Here is a 25,801-nt window from a genome sequence, read left to right on the forward strand (position 1 = left end):
TTTTTAAAAAAGGAAAAAAAATCTTTATAATATATTCTCTAGGAAGCACTAAAAATTCTCAAAGTTTTTTGTCTTATTAAGATGATGAAACTATAATGTAAAGAGAAGGAAGGTATTTACTACTATTTATCATAATATTCAAAGCAATACAAAGGATCAAATGCCTAATATTCATTAGGGATGTTTACTTTCTAAATGTGACAAACTCTAAATTACTTTGACTTTTAAGAGAAATGTGTATTTTCCTAGATGTTTTTAATTACCAATGGTTTTAGTTGCATGTAGCTAATTCTCAAGTATTCAAGGTCCACTCATGCAAGTTAATGATCATCAAGGTTCTTGGACACTCATTTTTCTTACAAATTTGGATATCCCTTTATCTACTAGGCTGTCCACAGTAATGGAGAACAGATAAAAAAATTAGTACAGGCAATCTTTGGTGAATAAGTTATAGTCTAAACATTTATTTTACTATGTTTTACAAAAATCAGATAATAGTGTTCTTGAAAATCATGTTATAAATGGTGGCTAGCTTACTTGCATAGTTCACAGATGTCTTATATCCTTAAGGTCACTGACCTGTTTGGAATAAATATGGATTCTCAGAATAAGTAATCACATAACCAAAGTGTTTCTTTCAAGTAAATAATCTGCAGGTAAATTTTTTTTTAATCTGATGTTATTTTTTCTTTCCTTTTTCTGTTTTTTAAAATATTTTTTAATTTTATTTATTCTAATTTGTTATATATAATAGCAGAACGCAATTCAATTCATATCATACAAATAGAGCACAATTTTTCATGTCTCAGGTTGTACACAAAGTAGATTCACACCATTCATGTTTTCATACATGTATTTAGGGTAATGATGTCCATCTCATTCCATTGTCTTTCCTACCCCCATGGCCCCTCCCTCCCCTTTGACCTATCTAAATTTCATCTATTCCTCCCATACTTAACAACCCCATCCCCCCACAGGTAAAATTTTAAATAAGCAAAGTTATTATTCTTTAGCAACCTTCTCCATCACTTTTTGTATCCATGACTCTTCAAATTTCTACTTGTCTCAAACCTCCTTAAGAAGTCAGGTGCAACTGAGGTAAAGAAAGAAGTTAAAACTAGAATTATAAAAGGGTGATTCTCTTTAGGTCTGTTTTCAAATAAAGGAACTCATCTGCTGAAACACACTGAACTGAATCTGTTGATATTTAGTTCTTTCAAAATATGGTTTAATTAACTAAAACATATATTACACCTGTTGACACTTCAATCACATTTTCTGAGGACAAAGAATGAAATTTTAAGTGTCCAAAAGAAGGGAATGCAGCGTAGTATTCAACAATATTGACTTTAGAGTGAAACTAACCTATATTCAAATTTTGGCCTTACCACTTTAAGATGGAAGACCTTTAACAGACATCTACAGAATATTCCATCCAGCAACAGCTGAATTCACTTTCTTCTCAGTGGCTCATGGAACTTTCACTTGTCCACAAAGCAACTCTTAGCAAATTACAAAAAAAAAAAAAGAATATAATTCCTTGCATCTTATCAGATAATAATGGAATGAAATTAGTAATCAACATGACAAAACACTACAGAAACTATATAAACACATGGAGATTGAACAATACAATTTTGATGATGTAGTGGGTGATAGAAGAAATCAAGGGAGAAATAAAAAAATTCTTAGACTCAAATAAAAATAGTGATACAACATTCCAGAACCTCTGGGACACTATCAAGGCAGATCTAAGAGGAAAGTTTATAGCTATATGAATGACTACATAAACAACTTAATGATGCATCTCAAGGGCCTTGAAAAAGAAGAACAAAACAATTCCAAAATCAGTAGAAGGAAGGAAAAAAATTAAGATCAGACCTAAAAATCAGTTAAAATAACAATAAAAAATACAAAGAACCAATAAAACAAAGAGTTGGTTCTTTGAAAAGATGAATAAGATAGATGAACCATCAGCCAAACTAATCAAAAGAAAGAAAACCTAAATTAACAAAATTAAAGATGTTTTAATAAAAAAACAATATATCAGAAAATGATGTGATGACACATTTATATATGGATCAAACATTTCAAACTTTATATATCTAGAATATATAAAGAACTTAAAAAACTTAACACCAAAAAGATAAAATAAAATCAACCAATTAATAAACTGGCCAAAGAATTAAAGACACTTTTCGAAAGAAGATGAACAAATGGCCAACAAATATATGAAAAAATCAATATCATCAGCAATTACAGAAATGCAAATCAAAACTACACTGAGATTTCATCTCACATCAGTCAGAATGGCATGGAAAGGAGGTACATTTAAGAGATATTTAAGGAACAGGATGAATAGCAACTAAAACCAACCCATGTGCAAAAAATTATAAAGGAAGAAGGAGGAAGGGACAGAGAGAAGGAAAGAAAGGAGGTAGGAAGGGAGAAAAGGTGTGAATATATCCACCTCATTGCCTCCTCATTAATATCACTATTCTCCTTTTAAAAATCTTCACAAATTTGGTAAAAATGGCAGGAATCTATTTTTATTTTTGGAAAATGTGTAACTAGTCAGGCTCCCATTTTTCATTTTTAATATAAAACAATATATCAGAAAGTTATATGATGACACAGTTATAGATGGATCAAACATTTCAAACTTACATAAAGTTAATGAAATATCATTATTGAAATTTTTGATCATTATTTCCAAACAGTTTCATTTATTCCTCGAGAAGTGACATTTTGGAAGTGATATCATAAGTTATAATATGAAAGCTGGGGTTAACATATTAATTTAAAAATATATCACAGTCAATATTTAAAAACTAGCACATGGCCTCAAAGTAGTTTAATTTTCATTACTTGCCTTACAATTTGAATGAAAATAAATGAACAGTATATTGTTTTTCACTACAGTTTAGTTTTAAAGTTGCTATGGTTAAGGGAAAGCTCTGTAAGATTTTAAAGTAATTTAAGTCAATCCCTAGGCATAGAGAGTAAATGGACTTGGTAACATTTGTTGAGTTTCCTGATAATGATCATTCAATAGACACATTTTAAGAAAGCTATCAGAGACTTTCTATTTGATAAAATATTTCAGTAAACATTTAGTAAGGATTAGCTATAATGGGTAGACATTACTAGAATAGAAAAACTCTAAAATGTCAAAATGGCTACAGTAGAACAAAATGAGGACTAATCATAAACAAGGATAAAAGAACTGAAAAATTACCCCAATCCATGCCATATAATGACAGAAGCTAGAATTGCAGAATTCAAGACAACATTTCAGATGTAGATAAGTGAGAAGAGACTCTCAATTATAAATAATTTGAAATGTCACAATAATAAGGGGCTGGAATAGACAAACAAAAGTTTCTATGGGCAGAAACTGCCAATAATGACCTGCAGTGAGCCTCAACCTGAGGTGGTATTGTGTTTTGTTTCAGGTGAGGAGTCCAGAAAAGGTGAGGGCACATGTATGTTTTGGGTTTTTTTTTGGTTTGGGTTTGTTTGTTTTGGGAGTCACGGTGCCTAAGCAGTGCACCTGTGCTACTGGCAACCAGTGTTTGGAAAGACCAAGGATGCCAAACACCCTGCAATACACAGACCAATCCTGCACACTGAAGGAACTATCCTACCCAAATGCCAAGAATGACCCCATGGTAGACAAAAGATGTACCAAGATATTATATAAACTGGTGATGCTGGAAAAAAAATTATCTCTAGGACTAAAAAAAAGAACAGATTAAACAAGACTCTGAAGATAATCTTCCACATTTTAAGCAAGGGCCTAGCAGAAGACAACCAATACTTGCCTACAGAAAACTAAATCCATAATGATATATAGCTCTATAGTAACCTTTTATACAGTTTGTCTGAATAAGAGAGAATAGTAAGATTACACTCTAGCATCATTATGTACAAAGATGCATTTAAAAACAGATCTTGTAATCTACTAACATTGTCAAAATATTGAAAGATTTGTAAGAGGTCCTCTGATCAAAATAGGGGATCCAGAGAAGGCCTTGGAATATGGATAGAAACAGATGAGGGGCAGAGGGACTGCCAGTTCTCCATCAAGGCAGAGTATTCACTGGCATAAGAAATGAAGTTTGGTTTGTTTTTTGTTTTTTTAAGTAAATATAGTTTGTGGCTTTGTTTGCGCAGAGTCTTTGTCTTAGTGGAGAGATCGGAATTACTGAAGATAAAACTATTTCAATATTTTGAGTCCCAGAACTGAATTTCTTACACACCTTGACCCTCCCCCAAAAAATATTGTACCAAAAGATCTCTAATCAAGAGGTTTTAATCATGTGTATATATACTTACATGTATACATATGTGTGTGTGTGTGTGTGTGTGTGTTTGCTTAATTTAGGAATAGGTTTAGAAAGTAAAGATAAGCTAAATATAACAAAGGAAAACTATAATCATCAGGACCAAGAACAGAGAGACTCCTGGAGGTTTAATTCAGTACTTAGTATTTACTGAGTTCACACCATGCCTTTGTTCTTTTCATAGAAGTGTACTCTTCTCTAGGCATTTATACCACAAATTTTTATTAAATCATTAGTTTCATTTTTATAACTATGCAACTATTACTTGAGGTTAGCCACAAAATACATCTGACAACATATATTTTATTATATAACTTTTATTACTGATGTTAGTAGCTACTTCATTCTCCTGGTGGCTTAATTTTCTATGTAGTTATCACTAAGTTAACTCTTATATTTAAATGTAAGAGTTAACTTAGTGATAACTAATTATACACATCAGATAATTTATCATCATTCCATGAATTCAAGACACCCATTTGGGTGCCCTCCATTGTCTTATCCCAATTTGTACTCTTTACTATTTAAATTCAACATAACTGTTACCCCAAATTCCCTTTACCATCAATCTGGAAATTTCATTAGCATCTCACTTTGATGGAACAATCTCTTGTGCCCTGGATAATACATTACCAGGTTTTTGTTTACTCTTTCATTTAATGAATCGTATCTCCAGTAGTTTCTTAAAAAGAAAAAAAAATTCTAAGACCTGGAATATCTTTCCTATATGATTATATTTGCAGGACAATTTGGTAGTTAATGGAATCTTAAGTTGGAAATTATTTCCTCATATAATTTTGAAGATATCACTCCATTACTTTCTTACTTTAAATATTAATAATGAGAAATATGATGAGATTGTGATTCTTATTCCCTTATGGTATTTTTTTCATACTAAAAGATTTTATAAGTTTTTAATATTTCTGTTTTAATTTTTCCAAAATTATGATAATTTGTATAAAATACATTTGTTATTCATTGTTTTGAGTACTCAATGAACCACTGGGTTCTGGAAAAGTTTTCTTGTATTATTTCTTTAATATATTCTCCCCTCCATTTTCTCTTTCTTACTTTTCTAGTACTTTTATTAGTCAGATGTTAGACCCATTGGTATTATCTGAAACAGTGAAGGGTCCGAAATTTCACCCCATTTCCAAGCTAACAAATTGGCCTAACACATTTTCATGGACATAGGCAGAATAAAGAAGTTTATTACTCACAGCAGCATGTACTTCATGTTTGTACCAGTTACCCTTTGCCCCCCAAGTCCCACAAGGGCAGTGGAGTAGTAGGCCCAGGTTAAATATTAAGCACACTGTAGGTGTAGGTAACTAACAAATTTATAAGAAGCTGCAACAAACTGTCCAACCTTTCCTTTGGAGATAGCCATTTATTTTACTGGACAGCAACCAAGCCTACCCTTTACCCAAGAGAGTCACTATCACTGTCTTCCAAGGTCGTTCACTATACATCTTATTTATTTATTTATGTATTTATTTGGTACCAGGGATTGAACCCAGAGGTGCTTTACCACTGAGCCACATCCCCAGCCCTTTTTATTTTTCAATTTTGAGACAGGGTCTCGCAAAGTTGCGTTAAGGCCTTGCTACATTGCTAAGGCTGGTTTTTGAACTTGGAATCCTCCCTGCCTCAGCCTCCTGAGCTGCTAGGATTACAAACCTGTGCCACTGGCACGTGCCCAGTTTATATAAACATCTTTGACAAGATGATCCCAGAATAAAAAGCTATCAGTGCCTCTACTAACAAGAGGTATAGATATATAATAGACCCATGGAGTACCAACAGTTATTCCTATATTTTAAAAATCTTTTTCTTGGGCTGTGGATGTAGCTCAGTGGTAGAGTGCTTGCCTAGCATGTATGAGGTCTAGCTTAGATCCCCAATACCACCAAAAAAAAAAAAAAAGCAAGCAAGAAAAAGATATCTAATTTTCCTTCTGTTTGTCCTTTTGTTCTACTTTCGAGGATTTCCCTTAACTTCTCCTTCAAATCCTTCTACTGAAATTGTTATTTCTACTCAGATTTTCAACTGCTGAGTTTTTGCTTGTGTCTTGAATACTCCTTTTTGTAAGGGATCCTGGGTCATAAACATCTTCTCATTTCTTTCTTAAGTTGTTACTATTGTTGTTGTTTTCTGTTCCTGGCATTATATGTGTTTGCTAAATTCCCTTTTCTATTTGTTTATACTGATCTTTGTCTTTCATAATGAATATATTCCACAAAAGTCTTATGACCCTCGATTGTATCTTCATAGTTAAAAGGCAATAAAAAAACAGATCATAAGCTCTTCATATATTAGCAATATTAACCAAACACTGGGTTTATGAGTGGGATGAACAGACTGGGACTATTAAACTGAGGTCCTGTAAATTTCAAATGTACTTTTTCTCCACCCTCCCTCCCTGCCCCCTTTATATTTTAAAGTGCTGGGGGATGAACCCAGGGCCTTGTACTTTCTAAGCAATCACTCTACCACTGAGCTAGAACCACAGCCCTGTACATTATTTTATATTAGAATAGTATCTTTAGTGAAAAATTCTCTAATCTTCTGCCTAACAAAATATAAGCCTGAAGACAGTGTTCTGAGGGCTAAATAGGAAAAGGACAAAGGAGTTCCATTTTAGACCCAACTTTTGAGATGCCTAGTATCTACCATTTTAGGGTTCTGCAGTAAGAGGGCTCCCCTATGATGAAAGTTACAGCTCAGTTTTTCTATTCTGCTAAACTGGTTACCATTTGTATGACTATTTTCTTCTTCCATATTTTTTTGCCTCTCTCACCTGCTAATTCATTTATCTTTTATTTTCTTTGTCTTTTGGAGTTTACACATTTTTTGTATCTTATCTTTCATTTTAGGTTCTTAGAAAGGAAAAGAATAAATGTGTGTTCAATCTGTAATGTTTTAACTAACTTACAAACAAATTTACAAATTGGGGTACAAACTACCAAATTATACTCAGTTTATACCAATTTATACTCCCCTGCAGCCATACCAATGATTTAATCATTACAACTACTACCTTTCATATCTTTGCTAATCTAAGAGGTTTTTTGTTGTTGTTTATTTAGTTTTGAAGGTATTTTCTGGTTGAAATGAACAATTCTTAGGTCATTAATGAACATCAACACAGTCACTTAGCAATTTGTATTTTGATTTTTTTTTTAACATAAGGATCCTGCTATTTTGCTCAGGCTAGTCTCAAAATCATGGGGCAGGAGATCCTCCCACCTCACCTTCTCAAGTAACTAGAACTAAAGTGTGCACCACATGCTTGGCTTTGTATTCCATCTTTTAAGGCATGTCTCTGTAAGTTCTTAACTCCTTCCCCCACCTGCCTTTTTTTTTTTTTTGTGGTCAATCAGTAAAAGTTCTTTATACACTATATATATAAAGATGTTAAATACTTGTGGAAAATGTTTGCTTATTTTGATATCTACTTTTTTAATTTTGATATATACAAGTTTTACATTTTTACAAAGTCGGGTGTATAATTTTCCTTTGTAGTTCTTGCCATTATTTTCAGGCTTATAATGTCCTTACCTATAAATATTTGCCAGCAATCTTTTATAATTATTTTGATATTTTCCATTTTTTATTAACCTATAATCCAAATAAAATTTACTTTTCCCATGTGTTATAAACAAGAATCTAGTATCCCTCTCCCTACAAAGAGTTAATAATTATCTCAGCTTCATTTACTGAATCTACCATTGAACTGTAATGTCACTTTCACAATTTACATAATCCATATACATATTAGGGTTTCTAGGTCACCTAGGTAATATATCTATTCTCATCTGCTCATAAGATCTACCAAAATTTCTTACATTAGTGTCACTTTCAATATCTAAAAGATACTGACCTAAACATTTAATATCTGCCAGAAGCAACCAAAATTGATTCCTGATACAAAATAAAATAAATAAAAAGACATACATAACTAGATAAGACTAAAGAAAAAGTATTATAATAATAGCTAAATTATGTATATATATGTGTGTGTGTGTGTGTGTGTTTTTCATTCATTCATTACTTTTTCATTTCTTTGTATATTTCCTTTTTACTCCAAGTAAAGTTTAAGCAACATCTATATTTGAAACTTATATTACTGTTATGGGCCAAGCTCTATGGGCAATGGCAAAACAGACTCCCTTTCACCCTGAGGCTCCATGTCATGTAAGAAATGCTTCTCCATGGGAACATCCCATCTCTGTACCCATCAACAGTTGTTTAGCACAGCATGTTTGGCAACACAAAATGGCAATTCTTATACAATGTAAAATTGTTTTCTTTTTGGTTCCCATTTTTCTTGGACAATGTACCCTGTCAGAGACTGTGTAGACGTTAATAACCATTATTTAACTTGTATTCAACTAGGGATGTTTTGATCCACTCCTCCTTCTGCTTATGATTTTAGATCTCATGATGCTTTGTTTATGATTTTGAATAAAAGCAATAGCCACTTATGATTAATAAGGTTTTGAACTATAAGAGGTGTACTCAAACCCCAGGAGGGGGTCAAAGGGTGTAGACTTGCAACCTGCCCTTTGGCCTGCCAGCTGGTGGATCCAGACTGTTGGCTGGTGAATAAAGGTTCTGTCTCCTGCTTTAAGATTGACTTTGCAATTTATTATAATCTCACTATAACCACAGACATATGCATATAATGTATACTAACTACATACAGATTTCTCTTTTCAAAAGACTTTTTTGTGTCTTGATTATTTTTAAATCACTAGTTTGTAATTCAATAAACTCTTCCTGGTACTAATTTTTTTTTTTTAAGTTGTAGATGGACACACTACCTTTATTTTATTTATTTACTTTTATGTGGTGCGGAGGATTGAACCCATTGCTTCACATGTGCCTGGCAAGCACTCTGCCGTTAATCCACAACCTCAGCCCCTAATCAATTTTTTTTATGCTTACAAATTAATTGAAATAAATCTATTAATTGCACAAAAACATTTGACCCATCAGCAAGATGGTCAAGAAACCAAAATATCAACTTTTCATAAAAATTCCATATTATATTCAACAGTTTTAAATCTGAATTCAAAATTTAAGCTATTTTAAAAGTGGTTTAATTTTCAAATTAATATTCGCAAAGTATATATAAAGTTTACTTATATGGAAAAATCATCTGCTTCTCTCTGTATCTGTTTCAACATAGTACTACATGTTCCTTCCTAGTGAACAAATTTCAAGGAAAAAATAATCACCTTTAAAGAGAAATTATCAACATAAGCATGCGAGGTTTACCAAACCACTTTCTTTGAATGCTGTTTGTTCGTAACATTCTCAGTTCTAATAAGCTTAATAAACTCTTAAAAGGATTAGTTGTACTTTCATATGTGGTAAGGCCCCTTACATCAATAATAGCAATTTACACTTCCTATGATTTGCACCTTTGTATTTTGCTGCAGAACCACTAGACTGCCTAAATTGTTAATATAATGAATGCTACAATTTGCATACCTTCTCAGAAATGTTTAATAAATACTACCATTGTTGGGTATGAAAGGAATCTAAGTTTATTTATATAGCAGGTTTGTTGACAAGCACTTTGGTGACTGTTAGAGATCCCTTAACTCTCTTCTCTGTCAGTCTGAAAGAAACCTACATTCAACATCAGTGATCACCATACTTATTAAAAGTGTACTACAGATAAGACACTCCATCTAATTAATTTTTCAACAACAAAAAAATAAAATTCACCAAACACTTGGGAAGGATTCATATCACATCGACTTACAATATTGAAATAGAAGGAAATATGGGTCAAAGGAGAAAAAAGAAAAGTGAGAAAATCAGAAGACAGAAAAGTCCAAGAAAGAATGATAGCAAAGAGTTGTTCTCTCCTGTTACTCTGGTTTCTTGCTTTAACTTTACAAGAGTTATGCAACCATGTACAGAAAAATGATATGTTGAATATTAATGTGTTGTTTATGCTTTCTCAGTGGTTATCAGAAGAGATAAATGCCAATCCATTTACAACTATAAAAAATTTTTTTGAAGAAATCCTTTCCTACTTCCACATTATTCAAGCAGTGGTCTAAATGTTCTTCTAAGATTTTTATTTTTTTATTTTAGAATAAGTCTTTAATAAATAAAATTTATCTTGTATACATTATGGTATGAAATAGAATTTTAGCTATTTTCCTGCTGAGATAAAATACTATTTTTATCATATATTAAATTTTCAAATATAATAAATTTTGTTCTGGATTCTATAGTGTCTTTTGAGTCATATGTCTTTTGAGACCATTTGTTACTTACAACATCAATTTTGTGGGCTTTACTTGGCATTTTAAAAAATATAAAATGGAACAGGAAAAGAAAATACCAGAGTATACTATACATAATGAGGGTAAATGGGTCATGAAACTTTTGTTTTAACACATGTACACATCCACATCAAGGGCCAAGATGCGTGTAAAATATATTTCTTACTGTGAATCAGAACCAAGAATGCTTCAAATCTACTCCTCCATTATGTTCCATTGATCCATTTGTCTATTCCTTATCTATACCACATTTACCTAATTATATTTGTTTTCAGAAAATATTTTGATGTTTAGTTAAGCAAGTCCCTTCTCCCTTTTACATACTTTATTTGATTATTCTTGGACATTTATTCTTACACATAAATTATGTGGTTGTTTTTTCTTAATATTAAAAGAAAACTTGTTTCCATTATAATTAAAATTGCTAATTTGAGGGAACAAATGCTTTTATGATATTGTTTTTCCCTCACCACCACTGGGTAGTTGTCAAGAACCCAATCCATTTCCATGGTTCCTACTATAGGTCATATGGTTTACTTGTTAAATTTAATTGTAATTATTTAATATTTCTTGCTGTAGCTGAACATTTTTTCCATTTCCATTTCTGTGTGTTTACTGTAAATACAAAGAAGCTGTCAATTATTTAACTTCTATCCTGCTATCTCACCAGTTTCTCTTATTAGTTTTATTGTTTGTAACTTGAATCTTTTGGGTTACTCAGATGTACAATCAATCATATTTGCTAGGACCACTAAAAAAATGGTAAATAATTTGGCAATACCAACTGGTAAATAATGAGAATCCAAACTTGCTCCTGATTGTGGAACAGTTTAAGTATCATATACAATAAATGAATTAGTCAAAGACTAAAACTCATTCCTCTCTTCTATTTCTATTTCTCAAGTTGCTCCTCCTAATATAGACACTGTCCCTCCCTGTCCCCTCTCTTGGAATCCTCCATTTCTTCTACAACTTCTAAATGGTGCTATCAGTGAGAGTCCTGGGCTTCTAATGCCTGGGTAGTAGAGAAGAGACAAAGAGAGCCTGCCTTGGTTTTCAAAGTACATATCCAACCATTCAAATTCATGTATACATGGCATAATACAAGATGCTGAAAGGAATATCAATCAGTCAAGAATGTCCAGAAAGGGCTGGGGTTCTGGCTCAGTGAAAGAGCGTATGCCTAGCATCTGTAAGGCACCAGGTTCGATCCTCAGCACCACATAAAAATAAATAAAGATATTGTGTCCATATAACACTAAAATATTTTTAAAAAAGAATGTCCAGAAAGATAATCAAACAGGATGTGTACAGCATGCAAACAACTTTATATCAAACAGAAATAATCTATGCTCTAAAACAGGTAAATATGATGCAAGATTATTTTTCATACAAACAGAATCAGGTGGAGGCTAGTTATATACAACAATAATGCTAAATTTAATTGTAATTATTTAATATTTAGATACATTATAGATTAATATAATCTAAATACATTATAGATTGAAAGGTTTTGTGAAATTAACTAAACCTAATTATCATATTATTTTCTTAGGGAAAAGATACTTTTAAATAATACCTTATAAATCAACTTTTGGCAACATAACTCATATATTTCTTTTGTTTGCTTGTAGTACTGGGGATCAAACCCAGTGTCTCCTGCATGCTAGGCAATCACTCTACCACTAAGCCATGTTCTAGTCCATAACTCATATATTTCTTAAAGACCACTTAAACAACTCATTGACAACAGTCCCTAAGTTATAGTACAGTCAAAAAAGGGAAATAACAACAGGAATAAATGGAGAATCTGATATTAACAATGACCTTTTCTGACTACTCCTTGAGAAAAAAATTTTGTTCAATAAAAATAAAAATTGAATTTAAAAATTCCTACCCATGCAATATTTCTTAAAGATTGAAATTTTATAAAATTCAGTACTACATAATTTTAATTATAATGTTTATACTTCAGTCTTAAAATTAACAGCCTTTTATACTGAAAAAAAAAAAAACTAAAATTTTCACCAGGCTCAATATACTTCATCTTTGAATTCACACAGTGTATGACTATAAAACACAGATGTTATACAAACCAGGTTAGTTTATTGGTTCATTCATGCTATAAAAATATTACTGACATTTCAACTGGTCAACCATCTTAAAGGTTAATTCTTATTTCCTCTTCAGATTTTATTCTAGGTGAACTGTTCTAGGCAGATTCTATTTACCTATTCTGAACAAACCACAAACTGTTTCACTGCTCACTCTTACTGTTAAGAACATATTGACTTGCTGCCTGCTCTGCTGTTTAATTCATTTATGCTGAGAGTCAGGCATGAAGACAGAATTTTAAATGTGACATTTGCAGACTGTTAGGTCATTTAAGCTCTGACAACACTGGGGAATTCCTGACATATAAACTGGACCTGATTACCAAGCACAGATGAGCTCCCCAAAGGGGCAAACATCTGACCATTTTTAAAAAATAATTTCTCACAGAATTTTAATACTAAATTTTTATATGGGTGAAAATATCTATATAGCCAACATTTGAAAGTAAAAGTCCCTGTTTCTTTTAATAAACTCAAACTGCCATTTCTAATCAACCCATATCAGCTAAATAAAATTTCTTTTGAATGAAAAAGACATATAAAAAGACTCACAATAATAACTAATACTCATAAAATTCTAAGAAATTCTAACATGTAATAGGGCTTTTAATATTTCCTATCATCTGTAAGGGTCTAAAAAATCTTCTAGGTGTAAAGGCTATAATGCTAGTCAACAGACCACTTAGAAGTATTAGATTCTGGCCCAGCAGGACAGAGGTTATATGCTGCCAAAATTATAGTACAAAGTCTAAGCTTAAATACTTACAACACTGCCTCTTCTAAAATTATCATTATGTAGAAGGGATGAGAGAGTCATTATAATTGGAAATGAACAAATTGCCCACATGACATTTAGAATTATACTTTACAAGGGTTGATAATGGAGAAGGGTGGAAGAAGTAGGGCAAGATTGTTTTCTCTTTTTAGCTACTCCAAAAAATGATATTTTTTCAGGTCTTTCTCCTTCTCACTAACAAGTACTATACATAATGGTTCAAAATTAAAGTTTTCTAAAATTAAGTTTTGTTATTAAGCAATATACAAAAGATAATTCCAATTACCCTGTATTTCACATAAGTAAGAATTCTAGTGTTGCACAGTAAGTAGCCTTTTAATATTGTGCTTTGAATGAGACTTAACTGTAATAAGTGCAGCCAAAGTAGGGATAGATGGCCTGGAATGCCTTTCAGCTATAGCACAATGATTCTGGGGAAAAACTAACAAAAGCAATTATTTTTCAGAGATTAAAAATCTTGTTTCTTTCAAAAGAATAAAATGAAAAGCAAACCTGGTGTATTATTTCAGCTACAGGAAGTTGTTCAGCATATTTCAAAGGTTCCATTAGATCTTCATCCATCCTGTCTTCCGTATAGCTAGAACAAAAGAAATAAAAAACACAAATCTAAGGCAAATACTATTTTTAAATATGGAAAATATTTAAATATGCCACTAGTGAAATATATTACAATACACATATTTAACATAAGTTTTTGAAATAATCAGTATGTATCAATAATTTTTGAAAACTACCCAAAGAAAAATTTTAAATGTCATGACCAAAAATGTATTCAAACTGCAATTATTATAAAATTAGCTAATTTCACCTAAAATTCTCAGTTCCTATCTTTTACTCCGAGTCCTGAAAATGTTGAAGAACCCTCTGTTCATAGGAGGTAGTTTTTATCAGCATGTAAAGACCTTCAAAACCTGGCTCCAATCTCTTGCAAGCCTTGTCTTTAGCAACACCTTCTCTATATACCAGTCTATTGTTTTAGCCATATCCAACTACTCTCCACCCCAGAGTAGGCCTTCCATCTCCAGAACTCTTACTTTTCCCACACTATTACATCTGTTAGGACCAACCACCAATTCTTTTCTTTGTTTGCTCTTAACAGTCTAGGTATACTATTTTTATCTCCTTAAAGAGAAAAATCATGCTTTTTCTTCTTTGATTATCTAGTGTTCACCATATAATACTCAATGTTTGTTGAATGAATATATGAATAAAATGAAATAAAAACAATTGGTTGTTCATAATTCTTTAATTTTTTTTAGCTGTAGATGGACACAATATCTTTATTTAATTTATTTATTTTATGTGTTGCTGAAGATCTAACTCAGTGCCTCACGCATGAGAGGCAGGCACTCTACCACTGAGCTATAACCCCAGCCCTGATTGTTCATTTTATATGAAAAATATTTCCTTTAAATATATACATTTAAAATTAGATGCAAATTGACATAATACAAATCTAATACAATATAAAATAGTAAAGAACAGGAATAAGAATGTTAGAAAACCTTCCTAAATAAAAAAAAAATCTGATAAAAGTTTTTTTAAAAAGTTATTGAACTTTTTAGAAATAGCAAACACTAGATTTCAAGATGAGAACTTCACATATTTAAATTTCCTTTCTATTTTTTTCTGTGAATTATACATCAACTTATCAAATTAAAATTAGAATTTAAAAACTTAAAACTTTGAGTTTTCTTGAAAAATATAGACTGGCCCCAAATTTCAATGGCTACAGTAAAGGAATCTGGTAACTTTGGCATCTCTCCCAAGAAAAAGGGCAGATATACAAATAAAGACAAAGTTTTAGACAGGATTAAAGAAATTCAAGTGTATTTTATCTAGGTGAAAGTTTGTGTATATCTTAGGATTAGCATAAAAACGTAACAATTTCGAGAAACTTTGAAAATTCTTACAAATTATGAAAAATAAACTGTTCAAAACATTATGTTTTACAGAAGAAGAAGGTAGAAAGAAAGTTGTCAGGGGCTAGGAGGAAGGGACAATGGGCAGTTATTGTTTCATAATTAGACTTTTAGTTTGCAATATGAAAAAAATTGTAGAGATGGATAGTGACAATACATGATAATGTAAGTATACTTAATACCTGTGGACTGTGTACTTCAAATGGTAAAAATAAACTAAACAAATTAAATTTTATGTTATTTATCTATTACAAGTTGAATTACGTCCCTCTTCCCGTATTCCAGAAGCATATTTTAAAGCACTTACCTCCAGTAACTCAGGATATAACTACATTCATAGACTGTGTCTTCAAAGAGATAATTAAGGTTAAATGGGGTCTTTGGGGTTAGTCCTAGTCAAATATCACAAAGTGTCCTTATAAGAAAAAATTAGGACACACCGAGAGAATAAAGGCCATGTAAAGACAGCAGAAAGGAAAACAGCCATCAAGCAAAGAAGAGAGACCCTAGAAGAAATCAATCCTGCAGACACATCTAGCTTCCAGACTTCAGGAAACACATTTGTTATTTACACCACCCGGTCTGTGATACTTTATTATGGCCATCCTAGCAAATCCATATAGTATGTTTTATCACAGATACATAGTCACTCACAAACTAAAACAAAACCAAAAACAAACCAAAACATTGCTCTAAAACATTCCACAATGTACATTTCAAAAGTCTATCTGTGTACAAAAAACAAATGAAGGCAAAAAAAGAAAAAAATTAATTGGACACCATCAAATTCAAAAAACTTTGTGTTTCAAGAACACAATCAAGAAAGTGAAAACACCTATAAAGTGGGAGAAATTTTTTTGCAAATTATCTATCTGAAAAGACATTTATCAAAAATATGTAAATACTATAATTCAGGAATAAAAAGATAAATCATTCATTAAAATTTTTCCTTCCTCAACCGAATTCTTAAGTAAAACTGACATTGTTTTTTGTTGCTTTCTTTTTTACTGTGATCTTGAGTGGCAAGAATACAGTGACAACTCAGTTTGATGCCACTATCCTAACTCCTGAGAAAGCACCAGCAGTTTCAGTAACTGCTGAAAGAGGTATTAGATCACTAAAATAATTCTAAAAATACAGAGAAATATGAAAAAGTCACTCTTCATTGACTACTGCAAAAATCTAAAATAACAACATAAAAGATGAATACGTTTTACTCACAAAATATTTCCTTTCACTATAAAAGATATTTCTTTAGTTACACGAAAGTATTTGAAATTTGGCAATTTGTTTTAAATGTCAAAAAACTGTTAGACGTGTGTGTGTGTGTGTGTGTGTGTATTTTTTTTGCTAAATCTCTTGAAAGTAAGTTGCAGATATCATGACAGTTCACATCTAAATATTTCAAATACTGAACAACAAAGGATATGTTTGAAAATTTTCTTCCTAACTGCATCTTTTTTTCAAAATCACTCATATGCAATTCATTTGTGATCTTGAGTATCACTGTGAACACATGACTTAAATGTTGGTCTGTTGTTTTCTTGCTTTATGTGTTGTGGTCAAGAGGTATAATGCCAGCTTGATATTCTTTCCATTTATTTTAACTTTTAATGTGTTTTTAATTTTTACCATTTTTATGTTACTTGCTATTTTTTTACTTGTAGGCTCAGATGGACTTTTTCTCCCTTTTTATTTTAGGTCTAATATTAAGATATTTTGAGTCGGTTTATTCTAAATCAATTCTCCCAGATGCACAGGAGACAGGCATCCTTTCAATATAGAATTTCAGTATTCTACTTCTAAAAAGTTTTTTATTAGATTTTTAAGTACTACTTCTGTTTATTTTTCATTTGTTTTTATAGTTCAAGCATGGAACTAAATATAATAGAGCTTCTCTATCATTTTATCTCTAATCCTTTTTATCTCTCTTATTTCAGTGTCACTTTCTTGACTATTTCATTTCTATTCTCTTTGTCATTTACTGAACTTTGGGTAATATCTATCTTCCCTTGGGTATCTTGTAATTTAGTTTTCACTTCTAAGATGATTTTTGTCAATTTGCAGAGTTGAGTCAGCTCCTGTTTCACATACTCTCCTGTTGTTTGTCTATTTCAGCTGTGATTTTTTAAAATATCTGATTCATAGTGCCCTTTTATATTGCAATCGCTTATTTAATACGGGTTATTCATGTTCAAGTATTGCATTTCAGTTTTCCTTTGTTTTGTAGTTTTTCTTTGACATTTTTATTTTTGTTTTCATTTTTTGTGTCTGTGTATACATATAACTTACAAACTAGACTTGATCTTAATTTCCTATTTTATTCTTATAATAACTTCATACAGATGCTGGTTTCTTTTCCTATTGAGGATTATATACATTGGTTCTTTCAGGATTAGTAATGGCAATTTATCTTGAGATGGGGAAAAAAGGAGAGAAGCTGGCTTATTTGGTTTCTCAGTTCAACAGCACCCTCTTCTGTGGCTGTGCTGAAGTGTAGTATCTTTAATAAATGGTACTATTTTGTGTGGTGGCAGTGGAACAGGATTTGTATTGTTTAAATACTAGTTTCCATAAAGCCCTTATCTTCAGTTGTTTTCTTCTTTCCCTTCACCACTTACATTCCAAGAGGAACCTTTCCCTTTTCAAGATGTCTCCCATCTCACAGAATTGATGCTTTCCCTGAGACTGCCACCTAAGGTCACCCATACTTTCTGATCCATGCTTATAGTACAATTCAGATAGAGAAAACTGCAAATGCTAATTTCAAGTTACATGTGGCTGTCAACCCAAGGAAACTTAATAATTTTTCTCTAGAAAGTCAGTTCTCTTTCTTAAAGTCATCCTAGTATTCCTTTTTAAATAAAAAGGAATTTAAAAAAATTTAATTAATAGTTTGAGGCCTTTCAAGGGACCTTCCTAAAAGGATATCCTTTTTCCATTTTCTCTTTCCATGGTCATTCACTAAGAAGGTTTATTTAAATAATTCAATATGGAAGTAATTTCTGCATTGAAAAAGCCATGAAATCCTAATTTTACTTAATATTTTCCTGTTTTTTATAGAAGACAACAAATGAAATTTATTTACTCTATGAAAGAATTTTGAATCCAATACACTAATGCTACCATCGCAAATGAAAACGCAATTAAAATTATGTCCAAACCCTCTGCATAAATAAAATACAGCTGGCAAGTTACAAAGCCTATGAAATTAGTCTTCACAATCCCCTTTTGTGTCCTTTTTCTTTTTCAGAGATGCTCTCAAAATTCTTTCTCCTCTGTGCTATCCAAGTACTGAAATAACACCGTAAAATTATTTATAGTGCCTATTCATAAGGTCATCTCTGACTCAGAAACAGTAAAGTTTTTATTCTATAATACCATATTGAGATCAGATTATTCATGTATAAAATGACAAAGCTTACTGAAGGCTAAAGGCCAAAGCATCTTTCCAAACACAGCAAATAAACCCAACAAAAAGAACAGGAAAGCAAAGATATGATGCTGTTAGATAAAACTAAAAATTAAGATCAATAAACAATTCAAAATATATCTAGAGTAATCCAAAATTATCAGGAAGAAATTTCCTAAACATACCAAAAATAGGAATCCAACACACACTCAGCATAACCTCTTGAATATGACAGCTCAAAAGAATTACTTGAAACTAAAAGTATACAATATAGAAACTTAATTTATTCTTACGATCTTTTAACAAGGCACAGAAAAGTGTTCATTCCTAAACTGCATTCTTTGATTTTTTTCAAGTAGTTGTATAGTTGCAACACATTGTGCAAGATAAAATTGACAAATCTGGGGTTCTGATATTCCTAAAAATTTAAAGACACTAAGAGTAAAAAGAACTCTAGTCTACTAGTCAGTGGAGACAAGCACAAAATACTACTAGAACTCCAGAAAAGTCCCAATGGTCAATAAAAATTATTAATTTTTATGAATATAGATTACAGCAATGAGAAAACAATCTAATATATCATCTCTTATGAAACAAAATTCTCCATCCCAAACTCCCTGCATCACCATTCCTTCTAATTAGCAAACTAAAAACTTATAAGTGAAGATAAGAAAATACAACCTTGATTATAACCTGCTCTAAAGGGCAAAAGGAGGGGCTGAGTTGTGGCTCAGCAGTAGCACATTCACCTAGCATACACAAGGCCCTGGGTTCGATCCTCAGCACCATATAAAAATAAATAAATAAAAGGTATTGTGTCGAACTACAACTAAAATATTTTTTAAAAAAAAGCAAAAGGAAGATGCTAAGTCAGGCAGAGGAAGTGTAATATGAGGTAGAAAACAAGAAGTTAACTCCCAAACAATTAAGACTATACTAATTTGTGATCTAACTGTCAAATGTATTTTATTTACTATCAGCTAGCAATATAGTACAAAGAACCTCCCAACAAACTCAGTAAGATGACATAATAAAATCCCAGAAATCCAAGCTCCAGTTCTCATTCAAGGGACATTAAAAGTAACTTCATATCTGGAACAAGTAGAAAGCAGGCTTTCTAAAAGTTCACATAACATGCCAATTTTGTATACATAAGGAACTATCTTTGGAGCCTAACTGTAATCAGCTGAAAGAGCGGAGGAAGGTATCAGAAAAAAATACTGCCAAAATTATTGAGTATTTATCCTGTACTCTATGCTTCTGTTGTTACAGTTGTTTTATTTTTGCTTTCACATATATATCCATGTATACATGAAAAATACATAGGATATGCATATTATTTCATTACTAAATTATACTATGTATTATTACTTGTTTATTCAATTACATAAGGCAAATACATCAATTACTTTTGTTTGTTTCATGAGCTAAGAATGGCTTTTCCATTTTTAAATTATTGGGGGAAAAAGTCAAAAGAATAACATTTCATGACAAGTAAAAACTGTATCAAATTCAAATTTCAGGGTTACACTACAACAAAGAGTTGTTATACCACAACATACATGGTCACAGCCAAGACCATGTGTGTCTAACAAAGGCTAAACTATTTACTATCTGTTCCTTCATAGAAAGTTTTCCAACCTCTGTGCTAGAATAATTATGTAGAAGGGAGTTTGCTGGGTCACATAATATGCACATTTTAAATTTTGTTAGAAACAACCAAATCATTATCCAGAGTGGCTGTATCAATTTATACTGCCACCAGAAATGTATAATTTACCATTTCCTTTCATCATTACCACTTATCTTTCTACAAGAAAGAATATATTATTTTAATTTCCATTTCCCTACTAAAAACATCTTTATATGGTCACTGGAAATGAGTCTTTTCTCCATTCCAAATGTGTTATCTTTTGCTTATGTTTCTGTTGGGTTTGTCTTTTTATTAAATCAATGTGCAGTTATTTACATAATCTGTACAGAAATTCTCTGGCATTCATGTTGTCAATCATTTCATCCAGAATTTCTCTTTACCTTTAACTTGGTTTTTTGTTGTTGTTGTTGTTGTTTGTTTTTCTACATATTTTAATTTTGTTTCAGCAAATACTGTTGATTTTTTATTAGCTGTGCTTTGGGTTAGCATGACTATTCTCCCTAAATCAAGAAGATATTCTTCAACAGTATTGATGTTTTCTATTTTACATTTGTATCTTTAATCCATTTGTATTTTGTGTTTATGTAAAGTGAAAAAGGGAAATCTAATTTTATTTTTTTCTGTATGGCAAACCAATTGCTTCAACATGAATTTTTTACTTATCTATCTTTTCCTCCAATTTTTCATAAAAGCTTATCTATTATATATTGTTATGATGGATCTTTGGGGAGCTTTATAATCTGTTACATATTTATTTACCTAATAGAACCAATACAACATTCTTTGAATCACTGTGGCTTTAAAAGACAAAGTCTTAGTATCAGAGTAAATGCCTCTCCCACCACAAGTGCCCTTACTCCTTCATCAACCAAATAGCCTTAGCTATCCTTGCTCCTATACTAGTCCATGTGAATTTGATAGCTAGCTTATTATAAAGTTCCACAAAAAACTCCTTAAAGGAACAGAATATGGTAATGGTTAAGTGTGCATTTTTGGAGTCAGACAGCTAGCACTTTCACTTTTTCATTAAGTAACAAGATACAAAGCTTTCTGCATCTGTAATCATCTGTAAAATGACTACATACCCCACAGCTATTCTGAGGATTAAATAAGTTTTTAAATTCAAGTGTTTAGAATGGTATTAGGCATTTATTAAACACTGAAAATTTAATCCAAGTTACATTACATTTACAAAGTTATTCGAAGTTATAATTCTCATCTCTAAATATGGTCTGGCCTCTCCATTTAAGTATTCCTTTATAATCTATAATAATTTTACAATTGTCTCCATAAAGACGATCAGCTTTAAAGATCTATACCCAAGTAGATTATAGGTGCTGTTGTTGATGTTTTCCAAAAAAATATATGACATACATAATATGCATATATATATCTATATACAATGTACACATCTAGGTTTCTAAACACACGTTTCAAACAATCTTTTATGCTACTGATTTTAACAATAACATTGAGATCAGAAAAAAATGTTCCGAACACTTTACAGGTATGAAGACTTGCCTTTTTGGTTACTATGAGTCAATATTTGTAAATACTTTATCTTTTTTTAAGCAATATCTTTATTTGCAGAGGATATAATATCATGATATCAAATCACCACTCCACAGAATCAGGGATAAAACTAAAGAATTCATTCAAGTAACTCTTTATGCAATGACATACAAAATAAGTACTCTTTGCATAAACAAACAACAAATAGGGAACATAATGGTAGTGAAAACATTATTTGGGTGCAGCCGTAGCTGCCATCTTTTATTTATTTATTTATTACTTTTTATTTTTTAGGTCTAGATGGACACAAGACAATGCCTTTATTTTTATGTCGTGCTGAGGATGGAACCCGGGTCCCGCCCGTGCTAGGCGACGCTCTACCGCTGAGCCACAATCCCAGCCCTTGAAAACATTATTTATGATAGTAAGTACCTGATCTTGGGAAGGATATTTATTCCCTTACTTTTTAATCTATCAGATCAAGCTTATCTATTATGTTGCTCATATAGTCAGTTTAAAATTATGAAAGGATCTTTTTTCAATTTCTGATAATGATACTAAAATATTCCAATACAATGGTGAATTCATCAACCTCTTTTATGTGAAGTATGCACACTTGTTTATACAATATTCTGTGGACATGTTTCTGAGTAATTACAAATTTGTATGCTTTTCTCCCTGATGACCTAAATCTTTTACTATTAGTTTATTTCTTTATGCTTGATGATGCTCTTTTCTTGAGTCTATTTTGCCTAATATTAATATACTTATATAAATTCTCTTTTGGTTAGCGGCTGCCTAGTAATATTTTTTCAGCTATTTAACATCATTAATTTTCTGTCTAGTTACATTTATTTTTAATCCTAATTTGATCTCCATTTTACTGTTATAGTTTAAATTTATTGTGATACAAAACATTATTTTAATTATTTCTGCCTTCTTACTTTGTAATTTTATTTTTTCCTGCTTTTTCTATATTTTATCTACATTCCTTTGTTGCCTTCTCATTGATTTTTCTTAATCCCAAGTTTTTCTCCTGTATGGTCACTGATCTTATTTCCTCTATTTCTATTCATTTTGTGGTCCCTCTCAAAATGTCAACTGAGTCTTTACTTCACTGTCTAATGCTATTATAGCATATGACCCTTTTCCCAAAACAACATGAAAAACCTCAAAATAATTTAAAACCAATCACTTCTTCTTCTTACATGATTACTACATATATTTATATTTTTACTTACCCCTAAATAATTATCATGATTGTCATTATTATCATCAAAATTATGAAATATACTCAGTTTTTGCTTGAATTTATTCACATTTTATCAATTTGTTAGCTCAGCATTCTTACTTGCAGTCAGATCTCCCTTCTGGCTTATTTCCTTCTTCAAGAATTACATCTTTTGATCAGGAAGCAGTTTGTGAAAGGAAAGCGAGGAACAGAAAGACGGATAGAGATTGAGAAGATGGCGGAGAATAGAGTGCATCACCCCCGTGTACCACATCACTGCGCAGGTGAATAACAAGTTAGAACGGCCAAAAGCTATATTGTTAGGAATTTCCAGCAAAATTGGGGTGCACCAAAACCTAGAGGAAGGAATTCCATCACCCGAGGATCGGTTACTGGGGCTCAATCTCGAGTGAACCGTGCGCCTGGAGATTCAGGCTGATTGATCGGTGGCCCGCCCCCGCTGCTAGAGACTGCGGCGCACCGGGAAACGGCATGTCAGCAACGCAGAGGAACAGTGCTGCAGATTCTGTGGGGTCCTGCCAGCTGTGCCCTCACTGTGCTCCGGGCTGAGTTCTGGGTTTGAGACAGGGGAAGGAAGCAGTCCAGTTCTATCCTCCACACCGGACAGCCCACCGAGGAAGCCAGCGGCCACCATCTTGGAGAGCTGACATCACCATCGCCAGTTTTCGACAGATTGCAGCACGTTCAGTGATAGAACAGGTGTGTGTCATTTAGACCATCTCCCATACAGCGGGGAAATGGGCTTTCCGGGGGCGTGATTAACAGAGTGAGCGTGAACAGAGGCGTGGGGAAAGGTAAAGGCACCTGACCTCCAACTCCCCGCTCCCACCAGCGTCGAAAACGAAACCTGTCTCACCAGCTCTCAGAGGAGTGGCTACCGGAGGGAATCAAAACAATGGGGGCCAGTTCCCAATAGCCGCGCTCCACATCCAGGAAACTGCAGGCCCAGAGTGTAGCAACTGCCGAGAGGTATCACACTGGAGAAGGCCTGGCTGGCAGGAGAAGCGAGGTGACTAGAGACCAGGAATAGACCTAAGCTAACGGGTTTTGAGAGACACCAGCGGGGGAGAAGGGAGCGGCCTCACACGGATTGTTTCCTACACCTGGAGGGCAAAATCTTGTCCCGGAAGGCACAGCACCACCTACTGGAAGCGAAGAAAATAGAAGCCTAACAGTGCCTTCTTTTTTTCTTTCTTTTTTTAATTTTAATTTTTTAATTATTTTTTTTATTGTAATTTTTATTTTACTGCATTTTATTATTATTATTTTATCATTTCTTTTTCTTTTCTATTCTATTCTCTTTCTTTCCTCTCTCCCTCTCTCTTTCTTGGTTTGCTTCCTTACCTTTTCCCAATCTCTCCTCTTAAGCATGACCACCCAGATGACATACAACTTACTAAATGCAAATAGATGAATACTACGAAACGGTATAGTCCGCCTAAGCCCTTAACTACCCCCAAGTACTCCTGCCTATTCTCTTGTTAATATCCGCCTGCATTTGAGCAACCCCCCAAAGAAGCTAACATATGTTAACCTCCATACCATCAAATCAGCCGACCTCAACATAAAATCCTAAGTTCAAACCTCAGTTCTCTATATGCCATCAAAATCTGCAGGCCTTTAATGAAACTAATGAATTTACCTTAAATCACAATTAAATCCAACATCTCTAAACATTGTCCCCCACACAAAGGAGAGATATTGGAACTATAAAAACCAAAACAAATTTAAAGGAGAAAACAGAAACACAGCAGTCAAACAGAGTTGGAAAGTAATGTGAGCACCATGAAAAAACAAGGGAAAAAAGGATTACAAACAATGCTGGACAACTTAAATTCACAGGAGAACCTAGAGGCATCAGAAAAATGGACAGAGAAAGAACTCAAGGCATACCTAACTCAGATGGAACGGAATCTTAGAGAAGACATTAGACAGCAAGTCCAAACAATGAAAGTATATTTTGAAAACGAATTACATAAGCAAATTCAAACGGCAAAGAATGAGCTCTACCAGGAGATATTTTAAAAAAAAAATCAATCAGTAATCCTAGAAATGCAGGAAACCATAAACCAAATTAAAAACTCAAATGAGAATATTACAAATAGACTAGATCAAAGAGAAGTCAGAACATCAGATAATGAAGACAAAGTTTATCAACTTGAAAAGAATATAGTCAACACAGAAAGGATGCTAGAAATCACGAGCAATCCATCCAAGAGATATGAGATGTCATAAAAAAACCAAACTTGAGCGTCATTGGGATAGAAGAAGGTATAGAGGTTCAAACCAAAGGAATGAACAATCTATTGAATGAAATAATCTTAGAAAACTTCCCAGATATGAAAGATGGAATGGATTGCCAAATCCTGGAAGCCTACAGGACCCCAAACATACAAAACCATAATAGACCAACTCCAAGACACATAATTATGAAGATATCCAATATACAGGACAAGGAGAGAATATTAAAAGCTACGAGAGAAAG

At 32.4% G+C, this 25,801-nt stretch overlaps 1 protein-coding gene and 1 long non-coding RNA gene across 2 annotated transcripts in view; both read right to left on the minus strand.

The window, feature by feature from the left end:
• Nucleotides 1–25,801, minus strand: part of Pigk (phosphatidylinositol glycan anchor biosynthesis class K) — a 129,653-nt gene that overhangs the window by 22,029 nt on the left and 81,823 nt on the right. Inside the window, exon 10 of the mRNA XM_015490529.2 lies at nucleotides 14,057–14,141. Coding sequence (XP_015346015.1) covers nucleotides 14,057–14,141 — 85 coding nt within the window. The remainder of the gene's footprint in view (nucleotides 1–14,056; nucleotides 14,142–25,801) is intronic.
• LOC125619997 overlaps nucleotides 22,435–25,801 on the minus strand; it is a 23,686-nt gene continuing 20,319 nt past the window's right edge. The window contains exon 3 of the long non-coding RNA XR_007351574.1: nucleotides 22,435–22,447. This is a non-coding gene — a long non-coding RNA (uncharacterized LOC125619997). The remainder of the gene's footprint in view (nucleotides 22,448–25,801) is intronic.

The sequence above is a fragment of the Marmota marmota genome, unplaced genomic scaffold, assembly GCF_001458135.2.
Source record: "Marmota marmota marmota unplaced genomic scaffold, marMar, whole genome shotgun sequence".
Classification (NCBI taxonomy): Eukaryota; Metazoa; Chordata; class Mammalia; order Rodentia; family Sciuridae; genus Marmota; species Marmota marmota.